Genomic DNA, 20,212 nt, shown 5'->3' with positions numbered 1-20,212 from the left:
CAGGAAAAAGACAATGTTTAAGGGTGGGATGTAGCACAAAAGGGGTTGGCCCTACGAGGATGCTGAGAACACACTGCACAGCAAGTCAAGGAGACAGGGTGATAGGGAGGGAGGGAATCAGGCCCCTCGCTTTCAGTGTCCGGTGCCAAAGCCCCAGTTTTGATGGGTTTCACTGCTTTGAGTCATTTATTTTAGTGGAGTAATGAAGTCATGTGTAAATGTTAGATTTAGCTTTTGGCTGTCAGCTGTTCCCTCTTTAAAAAAATAAGGAGAAAGAGACAGAGCGGGCAAGGGGAGGGTTGAGAAAGAGAGAGGCTTTCTGGTGAGGGCTGGGTAATAAATTACAGGAGCAGTTCTTGGGCTGCCAATTTAACACCATAAATCAAGCCCTGGGTATTACCCAAGTGCTCCCTGTGGAGGGCTGTCGGGTCAGAACGACCACCTTTTCAAATACTGGAAATGAAATCTTCCTAAATGCTGACCAACCTCATCCCTGCCAGAAACGGTAATTTATTGCCTTATTAAAGGGCAGGAATTAGAAGAGGACGGCAGGGGAGTGAGCGAGGGGGGGAGTCACTTTCATGACTGCCTGTGGCCAGACCCTGAGCTCTCAGCTCCCAAAGGGATGAAGCAAACCCCCTTCCCCTCACCCCACAGCCCAGCCGAGGGGTGCCCCCACGTTGGCATAAGCCAGCAGTGCCCTCCCACCTGCCACGTGCCTGCCACAGGGGCTGTTGTTTTAAGTTGGCGCCAGCCAGGGACTGATTCTGGTCTCCACTTATGTGATGGATTTAGGAGGTCACAGCCACAGTCATAAATGATGAAGAGGGGGATTAAAAAACTGTGACGGTTCTACGTGGCTGCTTCCCTCTCCAGTACCTCATGGCATGGTGGGGGAGAGGAGAGGGAAGGGGAAAGGGTGTCTGCTACTGGGGCACTTTCCGAGGGCTTGTGCATGAACCAGTGGCCCCACTGCAAGGGCATGCAGTGCAGTGACTGCACAGGGGACTGGGCACCGAGGTCCCTGGTTGCCAGTCCCAGCACTGCAAGGACATGCCCACGAGCAGGAGACGCTACCTCCTGCTCCGCCCAGCCCTGGGGGTTGCTCCCACGGGGATATTTGTCCCCCAGCTGCACAGGGGACAGTGATCACTCACCTTGATGGCTGGTGTGGGATGAAAACACATCCAGAGCCAGCAAAACACTGCCCTAGCTCACTTAGGAGGAAGGTGCTAAGAGAATGAACTGAAGAAGCAAAGAAGAAATGATACCTGGGCTGGAGGGAAAGATCAGATTCCCAGGACTGCTGTGGGGAGAGGGTGGCTGCCTGGCTGCTCTGTTCCCATATAGGGCAATTTTGTCATAAACTGAGATTTTTCCACTCTACTGAGAACTGACCTGGGTCTGTCAGACCCTCGTGTGGAAGGACAATGAGTCCAGGACTCAATGGCCTCTTATCACAGCCTCCCATCAGTACATTGCATTCCCTCTCGGACCAGAAGGCAGCTGCTCTGGACATGCACTTCATCTCCTGCAGCCATCCCGGCTGCCTGGGCGACTTGCTCAAGCAAAGGAGAGGCTGTGAGCCCTGGGCTGATGCCACATCCTGACCCCTTTGTTGCTGGTAGCCACAAGCAGGGGCATGGAAGGAAGATTTTTAACTTACTTGTCCTGTCTCCTCCTAAAAGCCAGGCTCTGTTTGCAGTGGTCATGAGAATTATCCTGAAAACACAGGAAGAGAAAATAATAGAGAAATCTCCCCATCACTGTGTCAGGAAGCTCTCTGGCTGCGCAGCTCCGAAGGTCTGAATGCACAGTAGCATTAAACCTTCACTGGTTTAGACAGATTCTTCTGTTTTGTTGGAACAAAACACTCTGAGATCGCTTGGTGTCTGTAAGAGGCGGGGGGGGGGAAGGGGTTGTTGTTGCTAAAGGAGACTATCAGGATGAGGCAAGCCAGGTGCCAAGATGCTGCTGACTACAGAAAGTCCTGGTTTAGGGCCACCTATGAGCTAAGTTTTTAACGTCTCCTTAATGTAAACGGTCTGTTTGGGACATCTGGCTGTCAGTGTGTCTTCTCGCAAGCAGCTGTTTGCAGTAACCTGTGAGTTTCATGGAAACTGGGCTCACGAGGACTCCGGTGTGATGTATTTATTACATGGAGGCAATCAACTTCCCTCTTGTCGCTCAGTTTTATGAGCGAACATTTACTGTGAAGCTGAGGCTCATCTGATAAACATTCCAAGGTATGAAAATTAATGTCCCCCTGAGAAGGAGAACAGTTCATCAATTAAAACTGTGTTATGAGATGGCCTCCCTTGGCAAATCCTCACTTGCCTCCTGCTACATCAGTGCCTCCGTTTCTGTCCAAGCTCCCCGAGAAGCAAGGCTGGACGGCAGAGCTTTGCTCTTGTCAAGAGCCTGGCACTGGCTGTCACGACATTTATAGATGCTTCCCCTTGGCTGCAAGTCACATATTTCTCAAGTACAGAACAGGGGCATGCGAGCACTGCTAGGAGCTCATCTGGCTTGGTGAGGAAGGCAGACAGCAGCCGAATCGACCACTGACTCCAGATGTAGCTTAGTACAGACTTGGGCAATACAGACAATTTAAATGTCACCTTGCAAATCTCATGGCTTGATGCAGGTATCAGGTTAGATAGCATCCTTCAATAAGTGTGCTGGATCTCAAGTAACGGAGGAAATAAGGATGTGTAAGAAGAGGCTGATGGTTCCCAGGGATTTAGAGAGAGAAGAACAATTAAAAAGGACAAACAAGTCTGCAGTGTCATCAAAGAAGGAAGAAGGCAGTGGGAAGGGTGAGAATGGCTCTGTGCCAGAGGCTAATGAACTACCAGAGCAACTATGACCAAGGTCATCTCTGGGGGAGGGCAAGCTCCAGGCCAGCTGGGATTTATGTCCATGAGGGGTGTAAATGGCTGTGAGGAGCTGTCATCCTGGTATTACAGATGGATCCTCAGCCATGTCCAACAAGCAGATAGGAGTGTCAGGGAGAGGAGGAAAATCTTTTCCAGTTATTCATGGACTGCAGAACCCCATTTCTCCATCTTTCTCTGCTCCAGCTTCCCAAGGAACATGTTAGATGATGACACTGGATGAACTGTGTCTCTAAAAGCTTCAAGCAGGTCAAGGCTATTTGTATCCTGTAAGAGATCTCAAAATGGCCACAGGGATATATCTACTTCTGAGCATTTCTTGCTGAGTGGTTCCCAAGGGGCTGGGAGCAGTCTGGCCTTTGACAGGACACTGAGGGGACACTGCCAGCCCCCTGGATGTGATGTTGTTCATGTACCTGTGATCTCTTAGAGTCTTACCACTCCTCTCACTGTACGCTGGGGGTTTGCAGATGCAGTCCCTCTGGGAAGGTTCCTCTTTATACTCTCAGAAACAATTCTCTCCCAGCCCTCCTCAGAGCATGAATTGTACAATAAAGAGAAAATATTTCTAGCATAAAGCTGTATATAGGTAACAGATGAGGTGCTGTGCACTCGCTGGCATTCTTGCATGGTGTCAGGGGCACCACAGGGCTAAAATTTAGGAGGACCTTTCTAGTGCCTACATCAGCAAGCTGAATTCTTCTTTTAGGAAAGAGGGAAGGTGGAAAAGGGAATTTTGGAAATATTTACAGTTTGTACGGCAACCATATATCACTGTGAGAATAAATATATGTCAAGTCTGATAGATAGAGAAATAAATAGTAGGAAATGTCCATGAAACATATGATTTAGAAGGGCCAAGTTTTCTGCATATAGATTGCTCAGTCACTGGCCTCTCTGATGGTATCAAATAGTCAACCTACACACAAAAGTAATAATCTGTTCACCAGCACCTCAGCTCTGCCCTTCCGGGGGCTCAAAACTGTTTTCACATACAACTAATCCCCCTGCAGCAGGGCGTCTGCATTGCCACACACCCCCCCAACCACACCAGGAGGTAGCAGGTGCCCAAAGCCACACATGGGGCGAGCGGTCCTCTCCTTGACTGTCCACAGGTAGTATTGTCTAGGTGTGGAGGAAGCTAGTCTGAATGCAGGATGGGGCACGGATCTGTCCTGGGTGCGGAATCCACCTCACTATGGGGGGGCAGTCCTGGAGGACACATGATGTTCCCTGACACCTGTGCACTCCACCAAAAATTGCCCAGGAGGGATTCTGCTGCTCCTCATTACCTGGCTATTTGATGTACACAAATACTACAATACAGGGATGGAGTTGCCCCGTATTACTCAAATACCGTCAAGGTATACAACTGTGTCTGTACTGCAGCTCTCAATACCTGATGTTTGCCACTGTACACACCACTCAACACATACATACCTGCTGCATTTTCACTTCATTCCCTCAGTCACCCTTTCCAGCCACCCACCCTGCATCTTTGAACCCCAGGGCAGCCATTGCCTCATCTACCAAGGCTCTACAACTGAACAGGATCTGAGTCAGTCCCGGTTTACACTCTGTCCCAGGCCTAATTTATACCCTTTCCCTCCACCCCCCAGCTTTTCCAACATGCCCAGCTCATCTGGAATATCACCCGCCTGCTTCAGGCTGGTTGCTAGGTGTTCCACAAACATTCATCCAAAGACTGAGTGGGAGCTGGTGGTCTTAGGGGAGGCCACGACAGGTTGGTGAACACCAAAAGGGGACTTCTCTCAGCTACAAAGAGAAGGCAATGGAGGGACACATCCACAGAGGGGCAGGGAAGGACACAGGGAAGGGATAGGTACCTGGGCCCCAGCTCATCCTCACTGCGCCAGACGAAGTCTCCAAACTTCTCGTAGTGGGAGTTGTAGTGATGCTGGACTCGGAAGAGCATAGAAGCGGAGACCTCCATAAGTGTGTTATAGGCTGTCTGCTGCTCCTTCCCACTGGTGTAGCCGTTGTAGAGGTTGTAGATTTTGTCAGCTATCTCTGGAAAGGATCAGGGGGACGGGATTAATGAGCAGCCAGAAAGTGCTAACACAGGAGGAGGAGGAGCGAAGCCCTTGGCAGGGCTGGCAGGAGAGGCGGGCATCTGGGATGTGTGCCTGTCCCTTGGGGCTGCCTGCAGCAGGGTTTAACGACCTGGGGATCATTTAGTAATTGTTCAAGCTAATACTCCAGCGAGTGCCCAGCATGAGTGGAGCAGCCCCAAAGACTCCAGCAACACTCCATGAAGGAACAGGAGAAGGAGAGGAGAAAGGCTGCCAGAACAGGAAGATGTGGCCTTATCCTCACAGGTAGGGCAAGCAAGCTCTTCCTTAATTCACCAAACCAAAAGCAATTGCACAGCTATGTTGCTAAAGGGTAGGAAAAATACAACACTGTTGATAACAAGATGGTACTTTAGCCATAAATACAGCGCATCATCATTGTGGGTATCTACTAGAGAAGCTCAGATGTATTAAGAAGAGAGTACACTCTCTGCTATAGAAAAGGATCTCTTCTTGGAAATGAAAAATGCACAAAACTCAATTTCCTTCCTTTTCTTTAGTCTCCCATTTGCTCATTTTTCCTGGAAATGCTTATCAATCACATGGAACAAAGCATTCATCAACACTTTCTTTTGTATGGTTTTCAAAATGGAAAGCAAGCAAGTAAGAAAACAGGTAACCTGACTTTCACTTAGAGGAATCTTCTTAAATTTAAAAGCAGCCAAGTGCTCTGGGCATAAGAATAAGTGGGGTTGGGTTTCAAAACTGAAGAATGCAAATGTGCAAAAGTGGTTGGGCTTTTATGGGTGTTTCTGTTTCAGAACCGAACCAGCTGCCACCAGCACCCCCTTAAACCCCAGGAGCCAACAGTGTCCCATGCTGCTCACCGCCCCAGGCCCAGCGAGGGCTGCCTCTCTCACTTTTGCAAGATAGAAAAGGATCTTGCTCTGTTTCCAGGGGACGTGTGTCAAATGCACGTTATCAACTCCCATGGCCGTGCGCAGGGAAGGATGCCGTGGCGCTGTGTGGCAAAGGACCACAGGAGCCACCAGCTGCCCAGCTGAGCGGACTCTGCTACTGGACGCTGCTGCAGTTTGTCACCCCTACCCCGATTAATGTCCCTGTGCCCATGGGTGAATTTACAGGAGCCTTCACACTGGGAGAGGAGGGGTTTGCAGGAGTACAATGAATAAAGGAAAAGCAAAATGAGCAGGAAATATCTTCTGTAGTGGAAAATGAGGCATCTGAGCACTGACCTTCTGCCTTGCTGTCGTCTACCAGCGGGCAGGCTGTCCTCAGGGTGACTGTGCTCAGCTCTGAGTGTCTCCCTCGCGTATCCACCGCGTAGAGGGTAAATCTGGAAGGCAGGAAGGAAAAGGAAAATAATGTCTTCATCTCACAGTCCCACACCGCCAGGTTGTTATGGGAACCAGCCTCCACAAGAGAAAGGAAAAATGTGGTCTAGGCTCCTATCAGTCAGTTTTGGCATCTCAAGGAGGCGTGAGACGATCTTGGGCTTAGGCCAGGAGAGTACCCAGGGAAAGGAGACAGGGCCAGGGGACAGGCCACTATGTGCCCATGTCTGCAGAGCTGTTTCCTCTCATTCCCCTCCCTGGGAGCCCTGTAGGGCTGCACCCCACAGCTGCCTGACTGTGAAAGGATAAAAACATCTCTGGGGTTGCTTTGCCAGGCACGGGCACAAACATTATACCACTGTGGGGTCTGCAAGCTGGGCTCCTGTCCGGCCCTCCTGAGAACGGAGCAGTAATTCCTGCCGTAAGTGGGCTCTGTGCTGACAAGTGACAGCTCGTACACATCCTGTGAATGGCCCTTGAGGTTGTTTTCTCCCTCATTTCCTCACCAGGGTGGGGTTGGTAAAAGTGTGGGAATGATAATTTCACACTTGAAGCTAATGGAGATCATCTGACAGTAAAATATGGCTTTTGTGCCAGATGAAGCATTGAAAAAACAGGCTGTGGCTGCATGGGACATCCCTGGATGCTGAGCTCGGAGTCCTGGTCCAGAGTATCAAAACTCCAAAATGAGAATGCTTCTTTGCAGCAGGGACAACAATCTGCAGTCCACTCTCCCAAAAGACATCAGTTCATATTTATTCACTCTGAGCCAAGCACAGAAACTCGAGCTGGCTTTGACAAAGTGCAGGAGCTGGCTTGAACCCCTCAGAGGTCTGAGATGCCTGGTGGCAGGGTACCCAGCTCCCAAGAAATAACACAGCCCCGCTCCTTATCCTAAGGTAAAACCAAGCAGCTCTTGCAAGTGAGTGCAAAGAGTGTCATAAAAGCAGCTGAAGATTAAATGGGATTGAGACCCTGAAGTATGTTTACTTAAGAAATGGTCCTAACTCCTTCGCATCCTTAATGGGGACAGAAGCAATGTCTCCCTTTTCCTCACCCCACACATAAGCAGTGCCAGCCCCCCTCTATGCTGCCTGCTGGCCCTGCACACCCCACATGTGGCTGATACGAGCTGACATTTGCACGGTAGCAATTCCCAGCACAGGAGACATTCTCTCCAAGCAATTAGCATTAGTTTCTTAACAATACTGTGTCTGAAAGGATGCCAGCAGACTGCCAAGGAACCCACTTGTGTGTAGGGACAACTCCCATTTTGACAAAGGTGGGGCATGCAGGGGATCCACATGCTGAGCTCACCCAAGGAGACGCTATTTAATTCTTTGGCATGACATCATTTTCCTTAATTTACAAGGAACGTTGCTCAGAGTGGGAGCATCTCAGGAAGGACATCCTCACTGTGCTACTTCACAAGTACCACACACAGGCTGTTCTCCCGCTATAATTAAGGGACTGCAACAGAGCAATAGGGTAATATCAAATTCAGGGCAGCAGTCTAACTTCAGGGCTTTGCATCCCATCCCAAAGAAGTCACCATCCCTCCTCCTCCCTTCAGCAGACAAGGGCTTTGAGGTGAGTAAGGAGCCTCCTGCTGTGAGCAGGTAAGGTACATGTCTGTGCAGCTTGGCAGCATGAATCCCCCTCTTTCCAGACCCAGAAAACAACAGAAATAGGGGCACCAAGTATTGGGTGGGGGGACCGCAGCCCCAGCAAGACAAGGAGCTCTGCAGCGGGAGAGCTGGGCAGATACCCCAGGAGTCCTGTCACCTGTCCAGGAGCTCAGCAGTGGGAAATGCTCTTCTTGCTCATCAACATAAGCACAACAAGCAGTAAGAGGGCTTAACAAGCAGGTTACTGCTGTGAGCTGATCTCCATCCCCATCCTGGGGTCACTTGCTTAGCCACAGTGGCTGTGTTGTTTTCGGTTTTAAATGGATGAGCACAGCTAATGTGTAACCTCTGCTCTGCCCGTAGCGGCTCAGTCAGTAAGGCTCCATTAGCTCTGAGGCAATCAGTGCCAGAGCACTTTCCTTGAAAAACGGCAGACTTTTATCAAAACACAATTGTAATATTCAGCAATTAGTGCCCACATCACCTATTCCATTGCCAGTGGGGTCAGGAGGAAGCATCTCTGCTTGGCAGGGTGTTAAAGCACATCCACCCTTTGGGCGACGTTAAAGACCTGTGTTAGACCTTTGCCTGCTCTTTTCCCCTCTGCTCAGCACACACAGAAACAAAGTCACTCATCTGCCAAGAGCAAGAACATCTGTACTGGTCAGGCCTGAGTTAAAAAATACGTATCAACAAAGAAGCCCTTAATTTCATCATTTTGTTTTAGATGATATAAGAAAAAAAAACCCCAAAACGTAAATGGAAAAACATCAGAATCAAAGTGATTTTGATCGGGTAAAAAATTCTTTTTTGACAAAAAAAAATAAATTGCTTTACCTCATCTGAAACCAGTCTTCTTTCAAGAACCTTAGAGGAAATCTTTTCATTTCCATTCTCTCTGAATGAAATGTTTTGGTCTCAGCACCAATAAACTCAGCTCTGGTGGAAGCTGGCAGCCCCAGTGATACGAGGCCCTCTGCACCTCTCTAGCTCCTTCCAGCGAGTGATCTCGGAAGGTTTTAACATTAATTACAATCCAAAAGATCACCCTGAAGCACAGCAGTATTAATAGCTCTGTTTTATCAATGGTAAACAGAGACATATGGGGTGAAGCTTTGTGCCCCAGAGAGGCTCGGTGACATGAACAGTTTGGAAACTTGGGAGATGATGGTTTCCAATCTTGTTCTCAAACCACTTGACCACCCAGCCTCTCTGTAGCAAAACACTTTTATGGCCAGTTAATGGCACTGTGCAGAGTGCTGGGGTTTATTTTCTTTTTTTATTCCCGGAAACAGACAATTAAGAGAAGAGAGCGCAAAGATCTGCGGCTCAGAGTAAACCCGGCATTAACAGGCAGATTTTGCTTGCTGCATCTAAGAGAAACCTCTGGCAGATGCAGGAGAGGAGCCACTGGCAAGGACCGGATCAGCCTGGGACCCATAGGGCTCAAAGAGGGCAGCCGGCGCGGGGAGAGGGACTACCACCACCACACAGGAGGGATGGGGATGTCTGCACAGCAAATAATGGGAAAACTCAAGTCAGCACAACTGAGAGAGGGAGCTACACAAAGCATGTAGGGGGCTGGAGTCCAGCCCTGCAACACTATGTGGAGATCCTCCTGCCACACGTCCATCTACAGAGTTTTAGGCTGAGGACCAAAACAGGCAGCATCCCCACTGATGATGATGGAGCTGCACCTCATGCCAACCCCGGTAATTTGTTTTAAAAAAAATGAGGCCAAAGTAGTTCTGACCATTTTGCCCATGGCAGAAGATCTCTGGGGTATAGTCAAAGCCAGAAATGAAAAGGTCCCAGACCCACACTCAGTGCATGAAACCACGTCAGACAACCTGGAAGGCCATATGGTAGCTACAATCTGGCAGAGCCTCCTTCATAACCTGGAGGTGTTTTGTTTAGCAATAAACCTTCCCCACAATGTTTTCTCATGTTCTCCTTGTGCCTTCCAAAGGAGCTTGAGGCTACCTGCTACTGTCTCACAGCTGATCCTCTTTTTCACCCATGCCTTCAGTAAGATCATACATGAACACTTGCTCTTCTAGAAATACTCAGATATATTTTCCCCAAAGAGGTTCCAAAGAGCATTTGACCCCTGGAAGCACATATGCTCTTGGCAGAGATCAGCCCCTCCATGCCTGGAAACACTGCCACCTCTGCAGCAAAACACAGCACATGAAGTCCTATAAAGTAATGCTGCTTAAATGTTTACTATTAAATTGAAATCTATTGGGACCCGAAGAAACATTTAGAGAGAGATAGAAAGCAACTCATGTATGGCCTCACAAAATGTCAGTAACACGTTCCTTGTAGTTACCCCATCCAATGTTGGCAGAAGAAGCTCAAGATGCTTCTTGGGGGAGGAAGAGAAAGCGGAGGGGGCTGTTAAAGCTTCAGTTCCTGTAATCCAATGATTGTGGAATACTGACAGTTGTTTTTAAACACACACACCCCCCCCAAAATAGAAAAATGTGTTTCTATTCTTTCTCAGTGCAGAGAAAAAGAACCCAAAATACAAAATTCTAAAGGCACGAAACTGTAAGGCTAAGAATGAAACCCCAGAACATGTTATTTATTTATAGACAACAACGTTGGCTCATGTTTTTTTTAACTCCCACTCATGTTGCTCATGATGTTTGAGTGCTTTACTCATGATCCTTATTTGCGGGAAGGGAGATAAAGACTTCTGTGTCTGACCTTCTTTAGCTCGACAGCTGATTCCTTTATATCCTACAGAGATACCGCAGGCATTTCTGTTCTGTCTTGTGCACTGCTCTTCCTGAAGCCTTTGGGCTTGTGCAGCTGCTCAGTGAGATGCCGTACCACAAATGGGCTGCCTGGGCTGCAGAGAAAAGGGTCCAATAAGGTGTCCAATAAGCACTTCTGCAGCTGCCAAACACCCACACTAAGTAACCAGGTGCCTACGAGTAGCTGGCTGCATCCAAAAGTAGCGGCTGTGTGGCAAACCCAGGCTGTGCTGAGTCTCACACCTTCCAAACTGGTGCAACCACAAGATGCTCTTCCCAGTAGGGCTTGGCTTGAGCTTGGCTGATAAGCCTGGGCTTGGCGCCTTGGTCCTGCAGGCACTGGACTCCCTTTTGCTGCTAGCTCCGGGGAAGACCTGGCTGCTGTCACACACAGGGTGTGACGGATTGTCTCTCCCCTGACAGCATGGGTACCACCACCCGTGATGTTGAGCATGAAAACACAAATCCTGACCTGGATGAGGCTGCATCCCCTCAGTGTTATGGGCATGTCCTGCTGTCACCCTCTGGGCAGTCACGACTTATCCCTGCCTTCTACACAGCCCGGGCTCTCTGGGCTTGCATGCAACCAGCGTTGCGCTGCTGAGGCTGGTCCAGCGTGCTGACGCACACACACATCACACCCCGGCTTTGCCAGACCTTCTTGCTTCCTGTTCCAGCTGAAAAACAACTTGGAGACCTCCGTTTAAAAGCCCTCAATGGACCAGCTCTTGGCAATCCGTGCCTCCCCTCTTCCTGGTGATCTCAACATGGGACCTGGCACGAGGGACCTGGGACCAGCCAGGCTCGGGCTGTGCCTGCACTCAGGCACATGAGAGCGTCACAGCCAGGAACGGTGCCACAAACACAGGCGGGTGTCAATGCACACCTTGCACCCAGCACTGTGCACACCCTCGTGCTCGGGGGACTGACAAGCACTGCCCTCTCCCAGTGTTTTAGTACCTTCAGCTGCCAGACACCAAGATGAGAGGAGGAGGCAGGGAGGCTGAGATGGTATGTGTGTTTGTCCTGATAGCCACAGCAGAGCATCAACCTGGTGAGCAGCAACAGACCTTCACCTCAGCATCTCCTGGCTGCTAAAAATGTCAATGAATTCACACAAATATTTTCCCTGAAAGACTATTCTTGCAAGATCAGGGAGTCCAGGGTGCTGAGGGGTTTTTACCCTCCACCACATGCAATGGGGTGTACGTGGTCCACAGGGCCACTGGGCACTCTCCCACCCCGTCCCCCCATGGTGGGCTCATACATCTCCTGCTGAGCCTCCCAGACACATTCACTGACAGCCATGGAGCAGGAGCGGGGCTCGCCTGCCAGCAGCAATCCGGGTAAGCATGGAAAGGGGGGTGTGTGTTTAGTGCAAGCATTCCCAATTCAGAACTACTACAATTTAAAAATAAATCAAATCACATAAAAAGCAGCCCATCCACACAATCCACAAGAATGCAGTTTAGCTTATTGGCGACTCTGTGATTTCAAATAATTAAGAAAGGTAAATGAGAACAATTTCCCCCGGTCTCTGCGGCAAATACCAAACAGACAATGAGCAGGGAGTGGTTTTTGGAAGGAGAGGATTTCTTGGTCTATTTGTTAGGTCCTGACTTCAGGCTGATCACTCATGTCGTGCCCACGTCCGTGGTGCCAGATAGTGAGGTGGGCTGGTACCCTGGCACAGGACTGACCACGCTGCATCTCCTCCAGAGACCCTACCAGAGGCTTGGGATTTGGGCTAAGCTTTACAGGGCAGTGGAAATCCTCGTGCAGTTTCCCTGGACCTGGCACTGTCACAAGTATTACAGCAATCAGATGCTCGTTTTAGGGCATTTGAAGCCTGTCAGGAATGCAGGGCAGGGCTGGGGACAAGGGGTTGTGCTGTGACCTCAGGCTGTGCCAGTGTGGTGGGAGCAGCTCCTGCTGGAAGAGGAGGTTCTGAGCAGCCCAGTGCCTGCTGGACGCTGGGGAGAGGCACCAAGGGAGGTGACACCAACCTGCTACCACCACCCAGAGAATTGCTGAGTATATATCATACCGCTCCCGCAAAAGGACCGATGTCTTCCGTTTTGCATTGCCACTGTTTTTGGCTCTGCCTTTCCACAGAGCCTATACTGCAATAAGGCGACTGGATAGTGCCATCTTGAAAATAACATCTTTTAGAAAGCTCTCCGCACAGTTCTACCACCCAAGAAAAATACCTTTTATAACTGGGCTTCTTTTAACCATCTGTGACAACTGACCTTGCTCCCATCAGCGTGATGGAGGAACAGGTTAGCAGCAATGCTGGCCCCACACCAGAGTATTGAAGCTTTGCCGTTACACAAATACATGAGGCTGTCAGTAAACTGTTCTCACAATTCACACCTTTTTTTCCAGGACAGCAAATGCTGCAAGACTAATCGTTATCCTTCAACAGATGCCTCCCAACAATACGAGACCACAGTTGTCAGATGGAGGGAAATAAATGTACCTGCCACAACATGCCTCAGGTGTCTGATGCCTTTTGGAAGCGTATAGACCAGTGCCCATCAAATACTCCTGGCAGGAGGAAGAGCACAGGCTGCTCTGCAGAGTAAGAGGCTGCTTGTTCAAGAAGACCTCTGGAAAAGGGCAGAGGAGACCTGATTTCTGAGACAGTGAGGGCAGCCGTGGGGCTGGGGACAGCCTTGCACAGCCATGGGTCCATCTGTGGCTCTGTGGCAACCCTGGGAAAGTCACCCAGTGTTATCTGCACTGCAAGATTAGACTGAGTCACAGCTGATGCCATATCCATGCTCAAACCCACTGACTTGAGAGTGCAGTACTTCTCACAGGAGCTGCCAGGGCAGAGGGCACATAATGCTGCTGCATTACAGGGGTGCAGTGTGGGACAGGGACACTTTGGTGTCACGGCATCCAACCACTGTGCTCATAGAGGTGTTCTGCAGCACCCACTGCACGTACCACAAACGCCACAGCTGCTGTGCACCCCTGCACGACAAGGGACACAGAAACTAAAGCACTATTAGAGGCCTTCTAACACAGCAGCTGTATTTCTCTGAGGCAGTGGCTGCTGTCCCCTGGAAGCTGAGGGGCACTGGGGAGACGACAAGGGGGAGGAGAGGCTTGTAGGAGACTGTTGAGCATGTCTCCACACAAGGTCAATCCCCGGGTAGCATGAACGAGACAGCCTGGCTACAGTCGTACCAGCTTGAGAGCCAAGGAAGGGGAAAATGCTGCTTCATGCCTTTTGGCACAGAAATGCTGTCTTTGCACAGCACTGGATCGGCATCCCATGCCGCTCCAGGCCTCCTAGGCTTGCCCTCTGTCTCTGAGCTATGAGGCCATGGAGAGCCAAAACCTGCAGCAGGCAAGGTGCGAGCACAGGTCCCCAAGCGCCCTCTGCACACGCGGCAGGCGCTGCCTGCCTTGAGCCAAGCTACAATGCAGATTTGCTCAGCTCTCGCTCCTTACACCACTTCATCAATCTCTTTTTGTTTCAGATCCCTGTCGAACAAGATCCAAAAAAAGGATGAAAGGGAAAGAAAAAAAATAATTAAAACTCATGACCATTTCTTGTAACTGCCTGGATCCATTGCCTCCACGCTAGAGAAATCCTCAGTAGGACACTCACCTCCCCAGCCTCAGCTGCAATCTCTCAGTTTCCCAAGATTTCCCTCGAAACCCTGTCAATAAACCCCACCAGAGGAGCGATTCCCAGTCCTGCCATGGCTGTGAAAGAGGGCCTTGATAAACAGGCCACCTTCTGTTCCCTGGAGCCCTGCTCCTGAATGATACCTGTGTTAGAGGGCCAAGATCCCACAAGGAGCCCCTTTGCCAGCAGGACACCTTGCAGGAGGCAGTGCCAATATTGCCTTCGGCAAAAACGTGTTTCACTGCAGTCGAGGGAAAGATGCCAGCCTGTTTGAGCAGGGCCACAGTTTCACCTGGGAGGTGCAGCACAGTCAGTGCAGCCCTCCTAGCCGCTGCGTCCCCAGGGTGCCTTCACCATCCCAGGGCTGGGAGCACCAGAAGTGCTCCCTGACCCACATTCCTCCTCTGTCACCTCTGCTCCTTGTAACCACTGGCAAGGGACAGATCATTACTCCTTCATCCCTCACCCTTCCACTCAAAAAAGCTGCCCTGACACAAGATAACATTAACACAGCCTATGTTGTAGCCTTGGGGCTTCAGCTCCTAGGCGACTCCAAGGAGCAAGAAGTCTTATTAGCTTGAAAGTGCTCAGTAGATTCTCTAGGGTGTCCCACAGGAATGGTCCCTAAACTCTGAGGACAGGACGATGGCAGAAAAAGCAGGATTATTATGGTCATTCCAGCTTTGGGGAGGATGGATAGAGGGTATTTGAGGTCTGTATTTCTTGGTAGCTGTGTGCTTGCTTTCATCCTGCTGGTTGTGAGGATGAAGATTTGCAGAATGGACTTACAAAGGCAATGCAGCAAGAACTGTCCCAGCAATTCGCTATCTCCACTGCCCATCTCAGGGCTTGGGGCAAGGTGTTGCTCCCCTCTGCCTGGCAAGGCCAGAGAAGGTCCCAGGTCACCTAGAATGTGAATGTTAATGTTCTTTGGCAGAGTGAAGAACCAGAAGGAGGTGGTGCTGAGGCACTACGGGCTGGTGCTTTTGTCTCCAGTGAAACAAAAGCAGCTCATTTCAGTCTGTTGAGCACCAGAGTCCCTGTTCTGCTGGGACTCACCAGGAGATCCCAAACAAAGCCCTCGGACAAAGGTCAAACAAGCTGTCTTTGACTCCTGGTGCTGCTGGAACAATTTCCCCCATGCCACCGCTCAGATTGATGCTGGAGGCTGCAAACCGCAGGGGCTTGTCCTGCTCCAGCTGCAGAACGTCAGCGAGAGCTGGTGATAGATTGAGCTGTCCTGGGTGCGGCATGGCCAAGAAGGGCTTTCCCCAGGCTCTGCATCCCACATGTTCCTCAGGTCCTGCTGCAGCCTTCACAAGGGCACTGCAATGCCCACCAATCCCTCCAGCTCTCCACAACCCCCCCTCCACCTCTGCTCCTGGAACAGGGTACCCCCACACAGCACCTGCATCTTCTCTCCCTCCTGCTGCAACACCTCCTGCTCTCCCCTTAGGTGTGGGACAACCCTGCCCCTCTTCCCTCAGCCACAGACACCCCAAAGACTCCAGCCCCAGCTCTGCAAAGGTTACGTGTTCAGTCATTACTCCGAGGTTTTGCGTGTCTTCTTTGCATGGATCTGTGGGTGGGTGGCTTTCAGCCTCATCTGAAAGCATTAGTCCTGTATGCTGGGTGGGTCTCCCAAGAGAGACACATCACTTTAGTACTTTCCTTGGGCTACTCCTGGGACAGCTGCTGTCCTCCTTCGTGAGGAGACAGCAGGGCTCAGGGAGGCTGCGGCTGCAGGAGACAAGAAGGCTGCTCAGAAGGAAAGAGGGAATAAATCAAACTCTTCCTCCAGTTGTGCCAGGGAGAAAGGAGAGACAAGCGAGGCCCTGGACCCCTGCAGTGAGCTCCACAATGGAAATGTTCACAGCTAACCATACCAGCCGTTCAACCTACCAATGCTCTGCAAAGCTTGGCCATTACCAGCCCTGGGGAGATGGGGGTAGAGGAAGGTTGTGACCCTTGGCAAATTGGGAAATGTTTGCCCCTCCCAACCTCACAGTCACTGTAAACAAGAACCAGACACTCCACAGTTTGTTACCCCTGGAGATCCCCATGGTAGGGCTTGTTCTCATCCTCCTGGGGGCTTGGCTTCCATCTGGGCTGCTGGTTGAAATCCAGCCCAGGCTGGTAACGACTTCAAAAGACAGTGTCATCTGAGGAGTAGTGGGTGGTCCACGTCAAGCGAGTCGATGGCTGACTGTTCTTATATAAGCCACCACAATAGGGCCTCCTGCTCGACAGCCTCAGAAGAAAGGCGAAGGGCTGCATGAACCGCAAGGAGCAGAGCCTGTTCTAGGCCCCCAGGGTGGTCCCTGTGGCACAGGGAGAGTTGCCTTAGTAGGTTGACATGGGGAGGTGGACATGCCCCTCTACAAGCAGAGGTTGTCTGTCTGTCTGTCTATCTATCTATCTATCTATCTATCTATCTATCTATCTATCTATCTATCTCCGTTGGTTTTGTCCCCAGCAACGTTGGCCAGTCCTAGCTTCACCCTCCACATGAAACAAAGCAAAACAAAGCACGACAACAATAACAGCACACAAGGGAACAGCTCAGAGGAGGGGGACGCCTCTTCTTGCCACGCTTGCAGCGTCCCAGGCAGGATCCAAATGTGCCAGCCCCTGAGTGAGAGGCACCCGTGCCCTGCGCCGGGCTGCGGGAGCGGTAAGGGAAGCCAACAGGTCCCTGCAGCGGCCCCGCAACATCAGCATGGGGACAGCATGGGGGGAGGACAGTGGCAAGGCAGGGGCGCTGCGTGCCAGTGAGCCCCGGCAGGAGGACGCCAGCCAGGCCCGCGGTCACTGGTGGCCGCTGCCCCCCATGCCCCGAGGGCCCCGAATCAAGGGGGGACGGGGCGAGGGGCTGGCAGCGGGCAGGAGGTTCTCACAGCTCCGGCAGACAGAGAGGGGAGGGCGGAGGGTAGGACAAGGAAGGGGGGCCTGAAACAAATAATAAAAACAAAATCCCAGTAAGCACGTTAGAATTCGTTTGAAGTGCAGAGGAGCTTTCAGGCAGGGTTATGTACATCTCCCAGCCCGGCGTGATTTACACATTCCTTGCAAGCAAAGGAATCTTCCCTGATTTGAAGTAAAACAGATGTTTTGGGTTTTCCCGCCCCCCACCCCCTTTTAATCATTTCTTTATTGAAATGATGGCTATACAGCCAACCAGCCCGGAGCGAGAGCCCGGCTACCCCCAGCAGGCCTCCGCTGGGACCAGGGCCCTGTTGCCCTGTATTTTGGGAGAGGACCTCGTCATTGCAGTGGCCGTGCTTCCAAGTGTCTGGAGGTGTGGAGCCAGCCCTGCTCCCCTGCAAACGCTGCTCTGGAGACATCCCTCCCTGCAGGTTTCTTCCTTCACTTTTCCCTCTGCATGGAAGGATTTTCCTCCTCTGCAGCTAGAGCTTACACACAGAGTCTTCCTCCCTGCTCCACCAGCCCAGGTCCAAGAGACTTCTTCCCTCTAGTGCTGGCTTAGGAGCCTTCCTGTGTCTGATGGTGGGACTTGCCCTTGCTCCTGCACCTCCTCCTGGCTGTGCTCTATCCAAGTAGTGTTGTTCAAGGACAGGCTGGCCGATCCCCATGGACAGCAGAGGCTGGCAGCAGGGTGCAGCCACACTCCTCACACACCCCAGGTGAAACAACCCAGCACAGGGGATGGCACTGCGCAGGCAGACTGGAGCTGGGACTGTCTCTTGGTTTAAGCACTCTATGTGTTCTCAGCCAAATTACTTTGCCCCTATTTCTGTCCTGTATTTTTCACCCAGGAAAGTAATCTGGGGAAAGAACTTCCTTTCCTAGAGGGATGCACAGCACCAAGCACAGTGGGGGCTTCCGAGTGCTGGTTGATGCTGCAAACTACCAGCATCGCCATGCCCTCAAGTTTACACCCAGAATAATAACTCATGGGCAGTAGCAAATCCATCCAGCTCCCCCCATCTTTCTTTTCTTTCTTTCTTTTTTTTTTTTTCTTTCAAACCCTGTTGTTATTTCTCAGTACTTCGTTGGTGGCAGGGTGGGAAGGTTTTTTGTAACACATTCACGTACCATTGGGACTTACTCCCAATCCCGTCTGGTACAAGAGATTGCACAAGAGAGAGAAACAAATGGGGATGAGGAAATGCGTGTTTATGAGAGGCAGCGCTGTCGTCGTGAGCAAGGGACCCCCCGCAAGAGAGCCAGCCTGGGAGCCAGTGGTGTTTCCATTCTCTCCTAACGCTCCATTCATGCCTCATTTCATACCTCCCTGGAGGGTCCATGACTGGCCGCGGTCCCACAGCACAGCGCACCCCCCGTGCACCGCCTTCCGCGATATTTGTTGTTGGGTGGAAAGAGAGAGATGTTGTTGTCTCATAAAGATAATAAATTGAGAAAGAGCAGCGCCCTTTGCTGTTGCATACGCTCCATGTTTTCCTCCCACAACAGAGGAGCGCATACTCCCTCCTGCATCGCCCAGTGCCCTCCCCACCACGCACCTCGCCTCTGTCTGCTCCCCTTGGGCACCCCTGCTGCCCATCCTCGGGGGACTCTTAGTTAACACCCACCATGGAAACTTGCATGAGCCTTCCTCGCTCAGTGAGCTGCAGTCACTGTAACGACCACCCTCCTGACCCGATCAGGAACCCTCCGTATAATCCAAACCACATTGCTGCCTGATCGGATACAGTCACCGGTAAATAACCTTGACTGCAGCGGTCTGGAAGAGCGAGGGATCCTATATCACTGCTATTAATGATTTAGGATCGTACATTGTTTGCAGATGACACAGAGAGGGTCTCATCCCTTGCTACTCCCCACCCAGCCATCTTCTCCAGGACAGTCCCTGCCCCACCTCACTTCAGATGGCTCCAAGTTAAAGTCACCTGGGTGACAATTACTCCTGCCTGACACTGGTGTGCACGCAAGAAATGGTGATGGCTGATTTCTGCACTCCCTCGTGCACTGCAGAGCTCCCAGTGATGGGACCAGAGTCCCCCCACAAACAGGTGTGGTATTAATAAAATCAAAAGCAATTGCCCATGCACACATACTTCAACCCACTTGGGTCCCTCTCCCTTCTGCTCCTGCAAGCCCCCCGCCGCCCTCGCCTCTCTCCACACACCTCAATTTCATTATCTCTGATCTTGAGCAGCCTATTACATGCTTTTTGCCAACATAAATATTTAATCCCGGTGCATTGCACAGAAAGGCCCTTGTGGAGTTAATACTTCAACTCATGTTTCCACTTGGAAAACAATTCAGCAGTGGCAGTGCAGCAGGTACGAGCCAGGGCTCTCCCGAAGGCTGGAGGTGGCCTGCAAGAGCTCAGGAGCTGTGTGGGGTGACGCAGGTGGGCTTCATGCCATGGGGTGGGCTTTATGCCATGGGGTGGGCTGCACTGAGGCAGCTCTGCCAGAGCAGCGACCAGGGGGTTTGGAAAGGCAAGGGAAGAGCCACAGGGATGTCACTGCAAGCTGCTGCCTGGGGAGCATAGCACAGGGTACGCTGCCAAGGGAACTCGAGGTGTAGCACTGTGCTGGGCTTCAGCACTACTCAGGATATTCCATTCTCTGCAGCTCTCTTGGTTGCAACGATGTGGAAAGTCCTGTGTAAAGGGTTTGCTTCACCTGCCAGAGCGTGGGGTGAACCAGCCACAAGATCACACGCTGCTCCATGCACACACAGCCACAGGTGCTCGCATCAGACACCTCAAAATACACCTGCACAGCCAGAGCTCATTTAAAGCAGGAGCTGGCCATGATTTCACCTCAGACATGCTGTGGGATAAGGGTTATGGGATGGTCAGTTATGGGGCTATTGGCAGCACTAAGGTACCTGCCTCTGCTGCTGGTATGGGAAAGGCCCACAGCAAAGTGAGGTGTCGTCCCCCATCCCCCCCCCCC

The 20,212-nt window shown here is 51.2% G+C and overlaps 1 protein-coding gene across 1 annotated transcript in view; it reads right to left on the bottom strand.

Annotated features, from left to right (window-relative positions):
- ASTN2 (astrotactin 2) overlaps positions 1-20,212 on the bottom strand; it is a 301,231-nt gene that overhangs the window by 3,465 nt on the left and 277,554 nt on the right. Inside the window, exons 20-21 of the mRNA XM_026860237.1 lie at positions 6,187-6,287; positions 4,745-4,928 (exon numbers count right to left, since the gene is read on the bottom strand). Of these exons, the coding sequence (XP_026716038.1) occupies positions 4,745-4,928; positions 6,187-6,287 (285 nt within the window). The remainder of the gene's footprint in view (positions 1-4,744; positions 4,929-6,186; positions 6,288-20,212) is intronic.

The sequence above is a fragment of the Athene cunicularia genome, assembly GCF_003259725.1.
Source record: "Athene cunicularia isolate RWA chromosome 17 unlocalized genomic scaffold, athCun1 chr17_part1, whole genome shotgun sequence".
NCBI lineage: Eukaryota > Metazoa > Chordata > Aves > Strigiformes > Strigidae > Athene > Athene cunicularia.
Note: the sequence above shows the minus strand (reverse complement) of the source record. Positions and strands in the feature narration are given on the sequence as shown.